Raw genomic sequence first — 13,712 nt, forward strand, 5'->3', positions numbered from 1 at the left:
ATACCATACCAAAAAACATAAGCAACACCAAAACACCTTCAAATGCAATAAGGTACAACAACCAATTTTTAAAAACCCACTCAGCAGCCATTCACTCAGAGAAGGCTTGCCTCAAGAGACAGGTCTTTGCCTGCTTGTGGAAGGACAGCCCTAGATGAGGCCAGCCTGGCTTCCAGCGGGAGGGAGTTCCAAAGTCTGGGAGCAGCCACAGAGAAGGCCCTCTCCCGTGTCCTGTGAAAATGGCAATACCAAGAAGAAGGTCTCCTGAATATTTCAGCACTCAAGCAGGCTCATAAAGGGAGATGCGTTCCTTAAGACAACTTGGGCCGAAGTTAAAATACCAGCCTAGATTCATCTACCTTATTCGGTTTGGGATGTGAAGTGGCGTCAGACCCAGATAATACCTGAGTGGGAAATTGCCAGCTAAGTCCAGGGATTTCCGGGTAGGGCTAGAAGGGAGTCCTACCAGAAATTTCTGGGGGACTGCTGCCGGTCAGAGTTGACAATATTGGGATAGAGTATGGGCAGCTAGCTCTCTAGATTTCCTACACTCCAGTAAGAGAATTTATGAATGCCATTCATTCGGAACGGCACCACTCAATGCCCGAATGTTGCTGGGCAGCATAAATGGGTGGACACGCTACCGTTCATGTAAGGGAGGGTGCTGTTCCGTTCATGTCCTACTTGGGAGTTTCCCGTATGCATCTGCCTGGTCACTGTCTGAACCCTCTTGTTGGATTCAAGAGCTTCTGGCCTGCTCCATCCAGGCTATTTTTAAGATCTTGCAACACAGAGCTTTGAAGAGTGGAATTACTAGCATGTGTCTATTAATCTGGCTAATGGAAGTCCTCTCTCTCTCTCTCTCGTTTGAAGCTGATCTGGGATGTGGGAAAGCAGCAGTGGGCGGCGATCCAGCTTTGCCCAAAATTTTGGACTGTTTCGCATCTGCTCTTCCAGACGGCTTGAGCCAGTCTGTTTTGGCTCCCTGACTTACAAGACAGGGAGCCAAGGAAACATAAATGACACTTATTTTCCCACAGGCCTGTAGGGTTGTTTCATTCAAGGGAGTAGACTTTGATGTTCGTTCCTCATGCATCATTTCTCCCCTTTGACCCTGTGTCGCTTTTTCTGGCTGACATGTTTATTAAATAGAAGCCATGAGCTGCACAGATAAAGTGGGCTTCTCCCTGTTCGCTCCGTTCTAAGCGGGCGAAGAGGGAGTTTCTCGTCCCCGGCCTGCAGATGTGCAAAACGTTGACTATATTTCACCAAATCATTATTTTAAAAGTATCACTCCAGGCAAGGGAGATCCCACTGCAAAATTTCCAGACTTGGAACCGGGGGCGGGGAGGGGTGAAAAGAGGTTCCCTGCTTCCTGCTAATTTCTCCAAGAGATGAAGAAGGCCCTGGTGAGTTTAAGGAGGCAGCTACGGCCCATCTGTCAAGCAGCGTTCCAGGAACAGCGGCTCTCTTTAAATGCAGAAGTGCACATGCGAAAGACCCCTTTGAGAGTGGAAGAGGCTGCCTGGCTGAGCCTCAGGCCCGGCCCAGCAAGCATGGCTGGATGCTCTGGTCTTAAAGAGATCGACACAGCCAGCCCTTTCAACGTGAAATACCAGCTGGATGAGGCACCATGGGAGGTGGCGTCGGATCAACTGTAGGAAGCTCCTTAAGTTAAAATTGCCCCCCGTTGCTCTAGCGCCATCCATGTTCATGGCACTTGATAGAGTGTAGGGGTTCAGATCCCTGCCCCGAAGAGTTTACATTCAAGAATTCTTCGCAGGGCAGCAACAGAGAAAAGAAGATGATAGAAGCTGTAGTAAATACATACATGTGTCTTTCAATAACACTAAAGAATGCAATGTTACTTTAAATTCTAATGAGCTTTATTTAGCATAAAGTTTTCTGGACTGTAGCCCGCTTCGTCAGAAGTGGTCCGCAAAAGTTTGTGCCCTATTAAATTTAGGATCAAGTGCTTTCTCAGGTGACACTGTACTCTTCACTGTTGTAAAGGCCTAGTATGGCTTTCTCTCTAGAAGTATGAAGGCTTAATTACGGTAGGATACCCTGAGAAAGAGGTTGGATCAAAGACTACTCTGAAAAAGTAGATATGGAAGAGAAGAGTAATATTTATTGGTTGATTCTTGAGATTATTTGTAGTTGTGGAGGAGGAAATGTAGCATTCATCAGTTGACTTACCGTATTTAGAATATTTGTATACTGTTTTTCAACAGAAGGTTAGCAAAGTAGTACACGCTTAGTTTTAGAAATATGTTTGAATAACATGATAGACATTCTTGGTTCCACTTGCAGGGAGGGATCATTGCACAGATGGTCTGGAAAGCAGCTCCAGGCATAAATGGAACCAAGGAATCCAGGAGGTGAGATCATTACAGCAGGCAGGGATATGTTAGTGCAGATGTTCCCCACCTTGGGTCCCCTGATGGTCTTAGACTTAAAAAAAAAATGCCCAGAAGCCTTTACCTCTGCTGGCTAGGATTTCTGGGAGTTGTAGTCCAAGAGCATCTGGGGGCCCAAGGTTGGAACCCACTGTATTAGGAGTAGAGAGATAAAAGTTGAGGCTGAGGAAGGTCACAGAGTGTTTTTGAATTTTATGATGGACCTGAAGCAGGAGAACGGCCAGCAAAAGATAACGACTTAGATGAGGAAGGGATACACAGGCTGACAGTAAAGAAGGACGCCATGAGTGCATAGGAGTAAAACACAGATCGAGCTAGGCGCTTACAGGTAGCATTAAAAGAAAAAGCTTGAGAAAGTTACTTTGAAAAATAATTTTTATAGTTAACAGATCCAAGACTGGAAAAAGTAATCAGTCACTGTTACATTTACTGTACAAATTTATTCTACAGCCAAAGGCCCAGTAACTGTTTGTATTTGTCAAAAGTAACGCCTCGTGTTCTGCTTTTTCGTTACATTGGAGGAAAAATCATCAGAAAGCCAGAAGCTACTGATTTGTGGTACAAAAATCCTTCTGCACCTGGAAATTATTAATGAATGGTATATTTGACACTCTTGCTAAACTTACAAATGATATACATATATATTTGGGCTTCTTCCTTTTTTTACCCCAAACTGTCATTAGAATTATGCTGTCTTAGAACATAATGTTCTTACACGTCGGTCTTGTGATGATGAAACATTGCCTGCTATGTCCTTGTTGCTCTTTTAAAATGAACATTCCCATTTTATTTACCGTACCACATGCATCATGCTGGAAAGATCAGATTTAAATGGAGACAATGCTCTGCTAAACAAAAACTAAAGCCCCCTCTACCCATCGATTTTGTGGAAATGGTTTGTCCAGTCTATGCATTCCTGAGCATGCCTGTCCTAAATTCTGGCTTAAATCACTCCTCTGTTCAAGGCGCAACTTTGGATACATGCACCCTGTTGAAGCCATCATGAATATTATGATGCCCGGGTGGCAGATCTGTGATTTCTCGACAGCCCTTTTCATACGTTTCATTCAGGATCTGCAATAATGATATTCTCTCTCTCTCTTTCTCTCTCTCTCAGTCGATTGTCGGGGCTGAAGGCTTGTCCCTTGCATTCCGGCACATCGTGAGCTCTTTGTTGTGGTACTGCTCCCAGCACACCTGCGAGGCACTACTGCATGAAGTCATTGTGTGTGTTGGCTATTTCACCGTCAACCACCTGGATAATCAGGTAAGCAACCTAGCTGCAAGCATATTGTTCACCTGAGCTGCCAGCTGTGGCCAAAGCAGATGCTTTGTCCTTTCCTCCCAGGGTGATTCCACAAGAGAAGCCGTTGCAAGCCACCTGTCTTTGCTTCTGTTTATAGACAACCCGCCCCTCTTTAAAAGCAACATGAGATGTTCCAAGAAAACATGATTAACAGAATTAGAATCCAGTAGTCAGATTGTATTCCCAAGGATCAATGTCTGGGTCAGCAAGTGCAGTCATCGTGGTGGGCAGAATTTAATTCAAGGGAGATTGTCCCTCTTAAATTTAATCCTAGGGTTTTACACTTGGATTCTCCTGGAGGTGTCAGATCCTGAACCTGGGCCTTCTGCACGCAATGGTTCTGCTCTGCTCATCTCAGTAGCGACAGCTTCTCCCTCCCCTTGTAAGCGTATACCAGTAACTGATAGAATCGCGATGTTCTTTGGCTGCAGTCCATTAGGATGATGACTCATGCAAGGCTTTGGGGCTCCTCAAAAGCGCCACTTGGCACGTGAAGCAGGATCTAGTCCCAGTGAAGCAGAGGCCGAGAAGCTCCACTGAGCATCTGTTGCTTCTCTCGGCTGCTCTTTGGACTCCCCTTTCGTTAATGTGTTCATCGCACGCTCCCAGGAGTGGGAATTGTCTCCTTCAAATTCCCAGTGCAAAATAATAAATAAAAAAAGCTTGCTTGGTATCCAGAACATGCTGGGAAATGTTGCCCTCCCTTCCACATGTTGGTCGCCTTTGCGTTTTGCTTCTCTGGCACCCATTGAGAGGCAGATATGATTCCTTAGAAATGCGGAAGTGCCAGGAAGATGGGCATGATGTGCTCTGGCGGCTGGCCCTTGCACCCTAGGTAAAGGCCTGGCCGACGTACGAGCAGGGAGCATGCCAGCCTGACAGGTGGCCTTTGTATGGACAGCCAAGAGGCAGAAGCCAAGGGCTGTCTCTCGCGTCTGGGCCGTCTCGGCTACGGTGCTGCAGTCGCTTTCAAGACTTAAGGGCGTGTGCCATCAATTCTGTTTATGAAGCAAAGCAGCTGAAGGCATGTCCAGTGTCTGGATGGTAGGCCCCTCTTTCATAACACACACACAAACGTAGGTACAAAACCGAAATGAAGTGTTCCTTCGGTGCTTCCACACTTTGGCACACAACTCTTGCAAGAGCTGCCAATGAGTTTTCATGTGTTCAGTGGCCACCATACCTTTGCAAGGAACTGTGGAATCAATCACAAGGGCTCCTGTTGTTAACAAATAGCAGGTGTGGGTATTTTGTCTCAACCACACAGCAGAATGATTCATTCAGCTACCAGGGCACGGAAAATCCATTTCCTTCTGACCATGGGTTAATTTCCAAGAAACAGCTAGATAGTTTAGGACACCGTGCCCATCTGCAAAGTTCAGAACTAGAGGCAAGACAAAATTAATACCTGCAATAGCCTTCCCATTAAACAACCTGTAATGGGATGCGACCAGATCATAAGTTTTAAGATGCACAGCGAATTCAACACCACTGGTTGTGCTTGTAGGGACCTTCTGAGCATTGGAGGGAAAGGGAGTCTTGGTCCCCGTCGGTTCCAGAGTGGGCCAAGGAGGGGAAGGGGCTTTCTCTAGAAGGCTGTACACCAGCACCACCTGCGATCTGGCACGGTTCATATTCTCTATTATCCAAAGTGAAGTGTATTTACTTAACAGGTCCCCCGACAACATAGATGAGGGCGTAAGGGAAAACACAGCAATAAGAATAATGCCCCTGTCTTTGAGTAAGCCAATCAGAGGCTTACAGTAAGATTATGGTTTCTAATTAAAAATGTTGCTGTTAATTAACAAACTCTTTGTATCTTGAGATGCTTTCCGTTTTCTCCTCGCTAGCCGATCTAATTAATGAACCCAATTAGCATGTGTTGTCAACTGTTGAGTTCATTTGCATTTTATATTGGGTAATTGAGTGTGGCCTGATAATTAAATTAACACAAATGACGGATGAGTTGGCTTCATCCACATTACTGTATTGGGAATTAAAACAGACGGAATAGGAAAAGGAAGCCACACGTATTTATTGTTGTCAGTGAATGTTTTTAATTTGGCAGATCTTTGCAAATTGAAGTGATTGAACCTCTCATCTTCTGTGGCATAGTACGAAGATGGCTAGCGCTGTTCATTTCTCCCAGGGTGCTCCCAATCATAAATCTGAATGTAGGACTGCACCCTATAATGTCAACCTTGTATTTCCCCCCATTTCATCCACCCGACAAGCCAAAAACTCTGGAATTATAGTGCTGAAACTTTGTAATTCTGAATCATATATATTTATCACGGACTGGCATAGAATTAGTGGCTTGGGGAAAATATTTTTAACGGCCTACCTCTGTATTTAAAATCCTGAATGGCAATTCCATAAACGGTTAGCTCAAATAAGATTGTATCCTGAACCGGAAGCTGTTCATCCCAAATGGCAGTTGATCATCTTGGCATCGTTGCCATCTCACGGAAATGTTTCATAAAAAAAAGAGTCCTGTTCATCGAGTTGTGTTTATAACAAAGGCTTGATTGCACCTGTGCAGCTGTTAACAAAGATGTGTTCATGTTAGGAACCATTTTTGGCCTTATTTATTAATTCATCTATTTTGGCAGCTTCTGTAAAAAAAAAAGTATTGTAAGCCAATAGTGTGAACTCTGGGCATTAGGCAATGGCCCAAATCCTCATGCGTAGCTGTGCAAACGCTGCAACTTTTAGAGGCAACTTGTCCCAAGTTAAGAAATCTCCATAGACATTATCAATCGCACGCTGAGTCGTGCAACCCAAGGCTATACGAGAGCAACTAGGTGAGAGGATTTTCTCCCCAGTGTCGTCAGGTGGGCCTAGAGCAGCCACGCATGGTCCTGTATTTGCTTGCTGTTCCTCTCAGTGAGCCTGTGTTTGGTCCTGTCGTTTCACAGACAATAATAATTCAGAGCAAAGTCAGCATTGACATGATGGCGAAAAGCTTCAGTCAGTTCTGACCGGTGTTGTAGCTTCAGGGGCAATAAATTCTAAATCCTTTTCCTCTGATGGTAGTTGCTTCAATAAGAGTAGCGGGGGAAAGGCAGCTTAAAACAGTGTTTCCCGTTTTGGATCCATCCTAATCAAGACGTCAAAGATCCCTGAAAATCCAAGGGTTTCCCCGGTCCCCGAATTTTTAAGGCTATTATTTTTTTACTCAAGGCTATTTTAAAAAGAGCCTTAAACAAATCAACACAACTAAGAGAACCATGAGACACAGCCTAGGAGCATTATGATTATTATGATTATACTTACCCGTATTTTTCACTCCATAAGACGCACCAATTTTTTAGGAGAAGAAAACAGGAAAATATAATCTGTTTTCTTCGCTCCATAAGACGCACAGACTTCCCACCTCCCTGTTTTGTGGGGGGAAAGTGTGTCTTATGGTGTGAAAAATACGGTACTCCTTATCTCATCTCTAACTGAAAGATCATCACAAGATTTCTGTTGTCTACCTGCAGTGAAAAGCATTTACATTCATTTACAAAATGAAAATGAAAAGCAGGCATGGAGATAGCGGGGGGGGGGGGAGAGTTTCATCCTTCCTTCTTGTGCCATTTTCTTCCTTAAAACAGTGTGTGTTTAATCCAGAAAAGAAATGTTTCAATGCTCTGGCATGAGGCGATCCCATCCTATCTGGGCTATATGTGTGTGTTTTGGGGGGGGGCAAGAGATTCTACAAGTAGATCATAGAATTATTGAGAGAGAACATACATTCGCTCATCTTCTGTCCCAACTCTGCTGAGCATGGCCCCGTGTCTCCTTTGGCCCAACTCCTCCCTTGTAAAGCTGTGCAGGTGAGCGGTAGCAAGGCACAGAAAGATTACAGCAGTTGTGGATTTTAATGCAGACATACTTGTGTGGCTTCATTTGCTGGCATCTTTCTTTGCAAATTAACGGATTTATTCTGGGAGGCAGATTTTAAGTCTGACTTGGCTTTTGACAGGATGCCCGCCTTGCTGCCCCTGAAATGAAGAATACTCCCAGTAACTAGATGAAAAGAAAACTCACACATCAAATGCCCTTTTCACATGCTATTGTTGCCAGGGGAAAATGGCGTGAACTGATCCTTTTTAAATCTTGGAAACTGACTTTTCAGTATTGTCAGCCATGCCACAGGGGAATTTTTTTTAAAAAAACCTTGAAAATTATTAAAAGACAGTGAAGATCTTTTATCTGAACAAAAGGTGAAGATTGAAAGCTAGAGAAACGGGACTTTAAAGAACCTGGCCTAAGCAATGACATACCCTTCTAATTAAAAGCTTAAAAGTCTGGGATTTGTTTATAGACAAGCAAAGAAACAATGCCGATCTGACGAGGGAGAGAAAGAGCTGGTAAGGGTCTAAGCTACTTCAAGGTACAAGTTCTTTTATGAAGTCATAAATAGCTGCACAGAGACTCCAGCATTTAAACGGAAGCTTGCACCCCTGGGAATTATATACTGCTGAAGTTTTGATTCCAGTCGCTTTGAAATGACCAAAATCCTTTACGGAGTCAGTAAGGAGAAAGGATAGAGCCAGAGTCTCCGTCTTCCACTCTGGGAGTTCAACAGCCCAAGCATTTCCGATTGTTGTGTTTCAATTTGTGTAGCAAGCAGGCTTCGAGAGAGGCAACCGGGTGGCCTTTTAGATCCATTAGCTTTTTAGCCTGAGCGTTCCTAGGAGACTTGCCTCTGGATTGGGAATAAATAGCTGTGGAAGAACATGGCCTAGTAGAAGCGAGCGTGTTTTTGCACTTTACTTAACACAACATTCAACTTCGGTGCAAAGAAAGCGTTCTTGTAGCAGCCAGTTCAGTTTCCCATGAGAACTCGTAGTTCATATGGCATAGAATATCTTTGTCGTAGAGTATAAAGTACCATGTCCTTCCCTTGGGTTTAAAAATAAGGTTAAATTCCTGATAGTAGAAGCCTTCTGTGTTTTTTTTTTAATTACTGAATAGTTATTTCTTAAGTAATCAACTCTTATTCATTCATATCAAAGTCCTGCATTATTTAAAAAATATGGACATCTATGAAATATAGGTAAAGATTAAAAACAAATTAAAATGTTAAAATAAATAGGCTATTTTTAACTAGAAACAACCTACTTCAATGTTATTATCTCAGTCGTTTGCTAAATCTCGTTTTGTACACGTGGCGAGGCATAAATGGCATGCATGGAAGTGCTGCATGGATTGAATTTCTCCACAATCACAGAAAATTTGTCCTGTATCCAAGTAGCCCCATTTTACTTGATTATTCTTTGATCTGCCTACTTCACTTTGAAGTCTAAATGACTTCCAACACAAGCCTATTCTGCTGTACAGTTCAATTAATTATTGAATAACTTTTATTACGGAATATAAGAAAACATAAGAATAACAAAAAGTACCCAACATCTTCAGAATAAATCCTTCTCCTGTATAGATCTCCTATAAAAGAACTTCCCAGCATCTTTTTTCTTCAGCATCAGCTGTCTTCTTCATTGGCTGCTCAATTTTACGTGTTTAAAAGGTTCGTGGGTAGTTGTGTATGGGGTGTGTGAATTCTGTCTTCAAAAACTGCCCACCGTGTGAACTTATGGGAAGGCTGGCTGATGTCGTCACTTGTCTAAAAGCAAATAAGTACAACAGAGAAGGAGAGTGTGATATAGTCACTGTGCAAATATTTTATTATATCATTTCTTTATTATATCATTTCTTCCCAGATAAGTCTAATTCTTATTTTCAAAATAAAAGTTGATCATGCCCTTCTTCTTTCTTTACCAAGTATATGTGTTTAACAGAAATAGTGTTCTGCTTACTCCTTATCTCATCTCTAACTGAAAGATCATCACCAGATTTCTGTTGTCTACCTGCAGTGAAAAGCATTTTTTTAATGTCTTGAAGGTTCTTTTGAGGAAACAGGCAGGAAGAAGTATATTTTATTTCATATGAGCCAACCTGTTTATCCTCAATTCAGAGGTAGGCAAAGTTGGTTGTTTTTATACACCAGCTCTGTCTCTTGAAACCTCTAAGAACACTTATTCACCTTTGAAATAGGCTACACATTCTCTTGCACCACTCAACACAAAAATAAGGATTTTTGTTTTAATGGAAGCAAACTTCGAGCTGTATTCACGTACGGTTCCCCACCCTCACCCTTTTGTCAGCATATGGGACAGACTGTCTGTACAGTCCCAGGAGACCCCCGAGGACACAGATTTGGCCCCCAGACCTGTGTAAATCCCACTCAATCAGTGGATTTCCTTTAGTTCTACAAATTGGATTCACTCCAGTGTGATTTATCTATTTTGATTGGAGGTATAGTCTAGAGAACGTTTGACAGATGATCTCCTTTTTATCAGCTTCGCGACAGTAGGTTCGTGATATGCAGAGTAGGGACAGATCCTCCCCCCCTTCCACCATATACAGAAGTACTTACTTTGTGCAGATTATTATTTTTTAATGGCCATAACGGAAGACAGTGGTCAATATACTTAGATTCACCTCACATACTTCTCAAACCAGGGGAATTCTTGCTTGTGATTGGCACGCCAACCTCTTTGATGTATTTGCAAATTCAGTCGTCCTTTACCTATGAGTAGAAGTGGTGTCGCACATGTTGCTTGCCACAGCTGGTGAGTTACAGGCTGAAGGGAATAAAATAAAACTTACTTTTGAAATAGTTTACTCTGCATATTCCACCTGCCCAAATGTTCCGGCATGGTGTTCTCCCCCCAACAGGACTTTTTCGCAAGGAAGCTGCACAGAAGCAACCACCTTCTCGTGTGATGCGGGGCAAATCCTCGGCATCTTAACGTATTTTTCCTTTTGTCTTATTCATAAGGCAAGAGCGGGCAACATGTGACCCTCTGGGTACGGTTAATTGCAGCTCCCATCAGCCCTGGCCAGTATATCCAGAGGTGGTGGACGATGAAACTTGTAGACACGTAACATTTGGAAGGCCGCATATTGTTCGCTCCCAGTTCAAGGAGCCCGAAAGGCTGAAGAAAATACATCCATCCGGTCAGCTGGGAACAGAACTGGCAGCAGTTGGTTTAGACTTGAGCGGGTGTAAACGCACGTCACTTTTTACATCAATTCAACTGGTTTTGTTGGTTTTGTCTTATTCCAAAACCCTGCAAAACCTGTTCATCCATGGGCAAGACTGCCCCGCAATTATAACAGAAGACGGCCTCTCTCTTAAACTAGGGGTACACGTGTCCGCTGGTGGGAAACACAGGAATAGTGTAGGTGTGTAGGGTCTTCTGAACAATACTCTTGTTTCTGCTCTACCCCACTCTCCCTGTACTACTGGCTTGCCGAAAATAAAGAAAGAGAACTTTCTGGCTTTTTCACGGCAGGACTCTGGATTCTTTGGCCGAGTGGTTGATGCGGGACAAGGTATGAAAGGTTTCTTGATCTTCCTGATTTCACTGCTGTAGAACACAAGGATTGTGTCCCCTTGTAATTTAAACGCTGTAACTCTTAGTGATTTTGAAAGAGCATTTCCATGTCATAAATAACAAGCAGGAGGCCGTGGATTCTGGATCAAACACTGCTTCCCACCCTCAAAGGTCTGACATGGAAAGAAGGAACTTCATTGTTTCTTTTTATTCTTCATCAAGGTTGTTCTCTTAAAGTCTTATGCAAGGAAGGATGCACCTACGGACACTTGTAGCAGTCTAAGTAATTGTTTTGGATTGGAATTCAACTCCACTCCTTAAACTGAATCCACGTGCTTTAAATGCCAGTCCTTATAGTAATCGCTAGCTCTCTGCTGTTACCCCTAAGTAGCAGTACGTCCATTTATTCCATTTTAAGCAGAAGCAAAGGGGAAAATAACACATACAGATTGTGCTCGTCGTTGGGTTTGTGTTAGAACGCAACACACAAGCCTTTAGGGTTTAGCACATCACATTGTGCGGTTTAAAAGACACAAAACAAGCAGTTGTAGATGTCGAAGGTCCTTTACCTGTTCATTGTATGCCATTTCTGCAGAGTGTTGAACTCGAATCATATTAGGTGTGGGTTTAAACCATTCAGAAATCGGTGTGTTTTTCTGAAGCCCAGCAAGTATATATAAAAATAGTATAAGAAAAATGTAACAGCCAAAATTACAATTGAAGAAACAAAATTAGCAGCATTGATCAACACATAGTTTCAAGGTAATACATTTATTCCTTTAATAATCATCCTCCTTTGGCCCGGCGGGGGGAGGAGGCGGTCACTCAAAATGTCAAAAAGAGAAAAGAAAAAGCCTTAAATGTATAGGACGGGCCCACATATTTGGTTGTCTTTAAAATTCCTTTTGGATTTAGAAGAATTAAGAGGTTCCTATCTATATTCACTCAAGGGTTTTCAATTTCATTTTGGCCATTGAACTAAAAAATGTGAACTATTATGTTGTTGATCTTGCTCGTGACCTGAACTACATTATGAACTGAGAATGTGTTCTTAGTGAATTGTTAAAAGTTCTTTGAAAACTTGTAAATCCCTGTAATTTATGTTCCTGTGGCCTCTGCCACTTCTCTTTTCTCCCCTTTTGTTTTTTGATTTCCCTCCTGCTTTCCCCCCCCCTTCTGGTTTTAATTTGACTGCAATCTTGTCTGGATAGGTATACCTGTAAAATGCTGGATTTTAAAAGCACAATTTACAATCTGAGCCACAGGAGTTTAAAGTGCTCCTAAAGTACAGGAGCTTCCTCCGTTTAAAAAAAAACACACATTTGGGTCAGGCAGTTTGTTTATATTATTAATATTGTTATTATCCTTCAGGTTGGTCTACAGTTGACCATCTTCAGTTCTATCCCCAAGGCTTTGTAGAACAAGCAAATTAATTTCAGTGACTTTCACAGGAAAGATCCTGTCATTGATCATGGTGCAGTCTATTTATTTTTTAAAGTCCCCCCTTTTAAAATCAGTGGCATGGATAAAAATTCATAAAAAGTGAAAGTCTCTTGTAGCTCGCCAAACCCAGATGCTGTGCAATATATCATCTCCCCGTGCTGTGTCGCTCACCTCCTTCAATAATTGCTCATACATCTGGAAAGATGTTTCGTTAGTGGCTGGAACCCCTTATTCCCACATTCCCACCCCCCAAAAAAACCCCATACACACCTCCTTGACAGCTTGCTTTGTCTGACTCTGTAGGTATTTTTCTTTGCCTTGCAGCTTTTTCTTTGTCTCTTTTATGACCTCTAGAGTCAAAAATATGTAAAATCTAGTTGCTTGGCCGTGGTGTACCTTACAAGATTATTTTATACTGTAGAGATGGTTAATGGTGCGTTCCGTGAGGTTGCTAGCGTGAAGTTTAATGCTGAGCATTAAACAACCAAACTTCCAGCGCAGCTTTTTCTTAACTAACGTCTTTCACGTATGCAATCATCCTGTCTTGGCGGGTTCTAGCTTCCTTCTTTCAGTTGAAATAGGACGTTGTGCCTATGAGCTGCCCTAACGGTGTGTGCCATCTGCTTTTTTTTTTCCTCTTCCCCCTCCCTCTCCAGGTGATTGTCCAGTCCGGCCGCCACCCCACCGTCCTCCAGAAGCTCTGCCAGCTGCCCTTCCAGTATTTCAGCGATCCTCGCCTCATCAAAGTGCTGTTTCCAACCCTCATCGCGGCGTGTTACAATAACCCGCAGAACAAGCTCATTCTGGAGCACGAGATGAGTTGCGTCCTGCTGGCCAGCTTCATTCAGGTGGGACACCTTCTGCTCAAATAAATCTCTCTCTCCTCCCTTTGCGGAATCGCTCCACGTGCCGGCGAAGGGGGGGGGGGAAAGGCACGGACTTTGCCTCCGATAAGGATTCATTGAGGTCCCCCATGAGAGATTGGTCGAGGCCTTCAGAACCTTCCCAAGCCATAAACTTTTGCAGAGTAATTTCGGTCGATGTTAAATATTTCGAAAGGACCACTTTCATTTTAAAAACACAGGGTGGTCCCGTGCAGTTCTGAACCGCTTATTTTTCAATAAAGGACTGGCAGCTTCTTCAGTTGCCTAT

The 13,712-nt window shown here is 43.0% G+C and overlaps 1 protein-coding gene across 4 annotated transcripts in view; it reads left to right on the plus strand.

The window, feature by feature from the left end:
• The window catches only part of SCAPER (S-phase cyclin A associated protein in the ER), a 146,415-nt gene that overhangs the window by 126,930 nt on the left and 5,773 nt on the right, over window positions 1-13,712 (plus strand). For all 4 annotated transcript variants that reach the window (XM_078380928.1, XM_072981948.2, XM_078380929.1 and 1 more), the window contains 2 exons: window positions 3,538-3,687; window positions 13,217-13,408. In XM_078380928.1, coding sequence (XP_078237054.1) covers window positions 3,538-3,687; window positions 13,217-13,408 — 342 coding nt within the window. The remainder of the gene's footprint in view (window positions 1-3,537; window positions 3,688-13,216; window positions 13,409-13,712) is intronic.

The sequence above is a fragment of the Pogona vitticeps genome, chromosome 12, assembly GCF_051106095.1.
Source record: "Pogona vitticeps strain Pit_001003342236 chromosome 12, PviZW2.1, whole genome shotgun sequence".
NCBI lineage: Eukaryota > Metazoa > Chordata > Lepidosauria > Squamata > Agamidae > Pogona > Pogona vitticeps.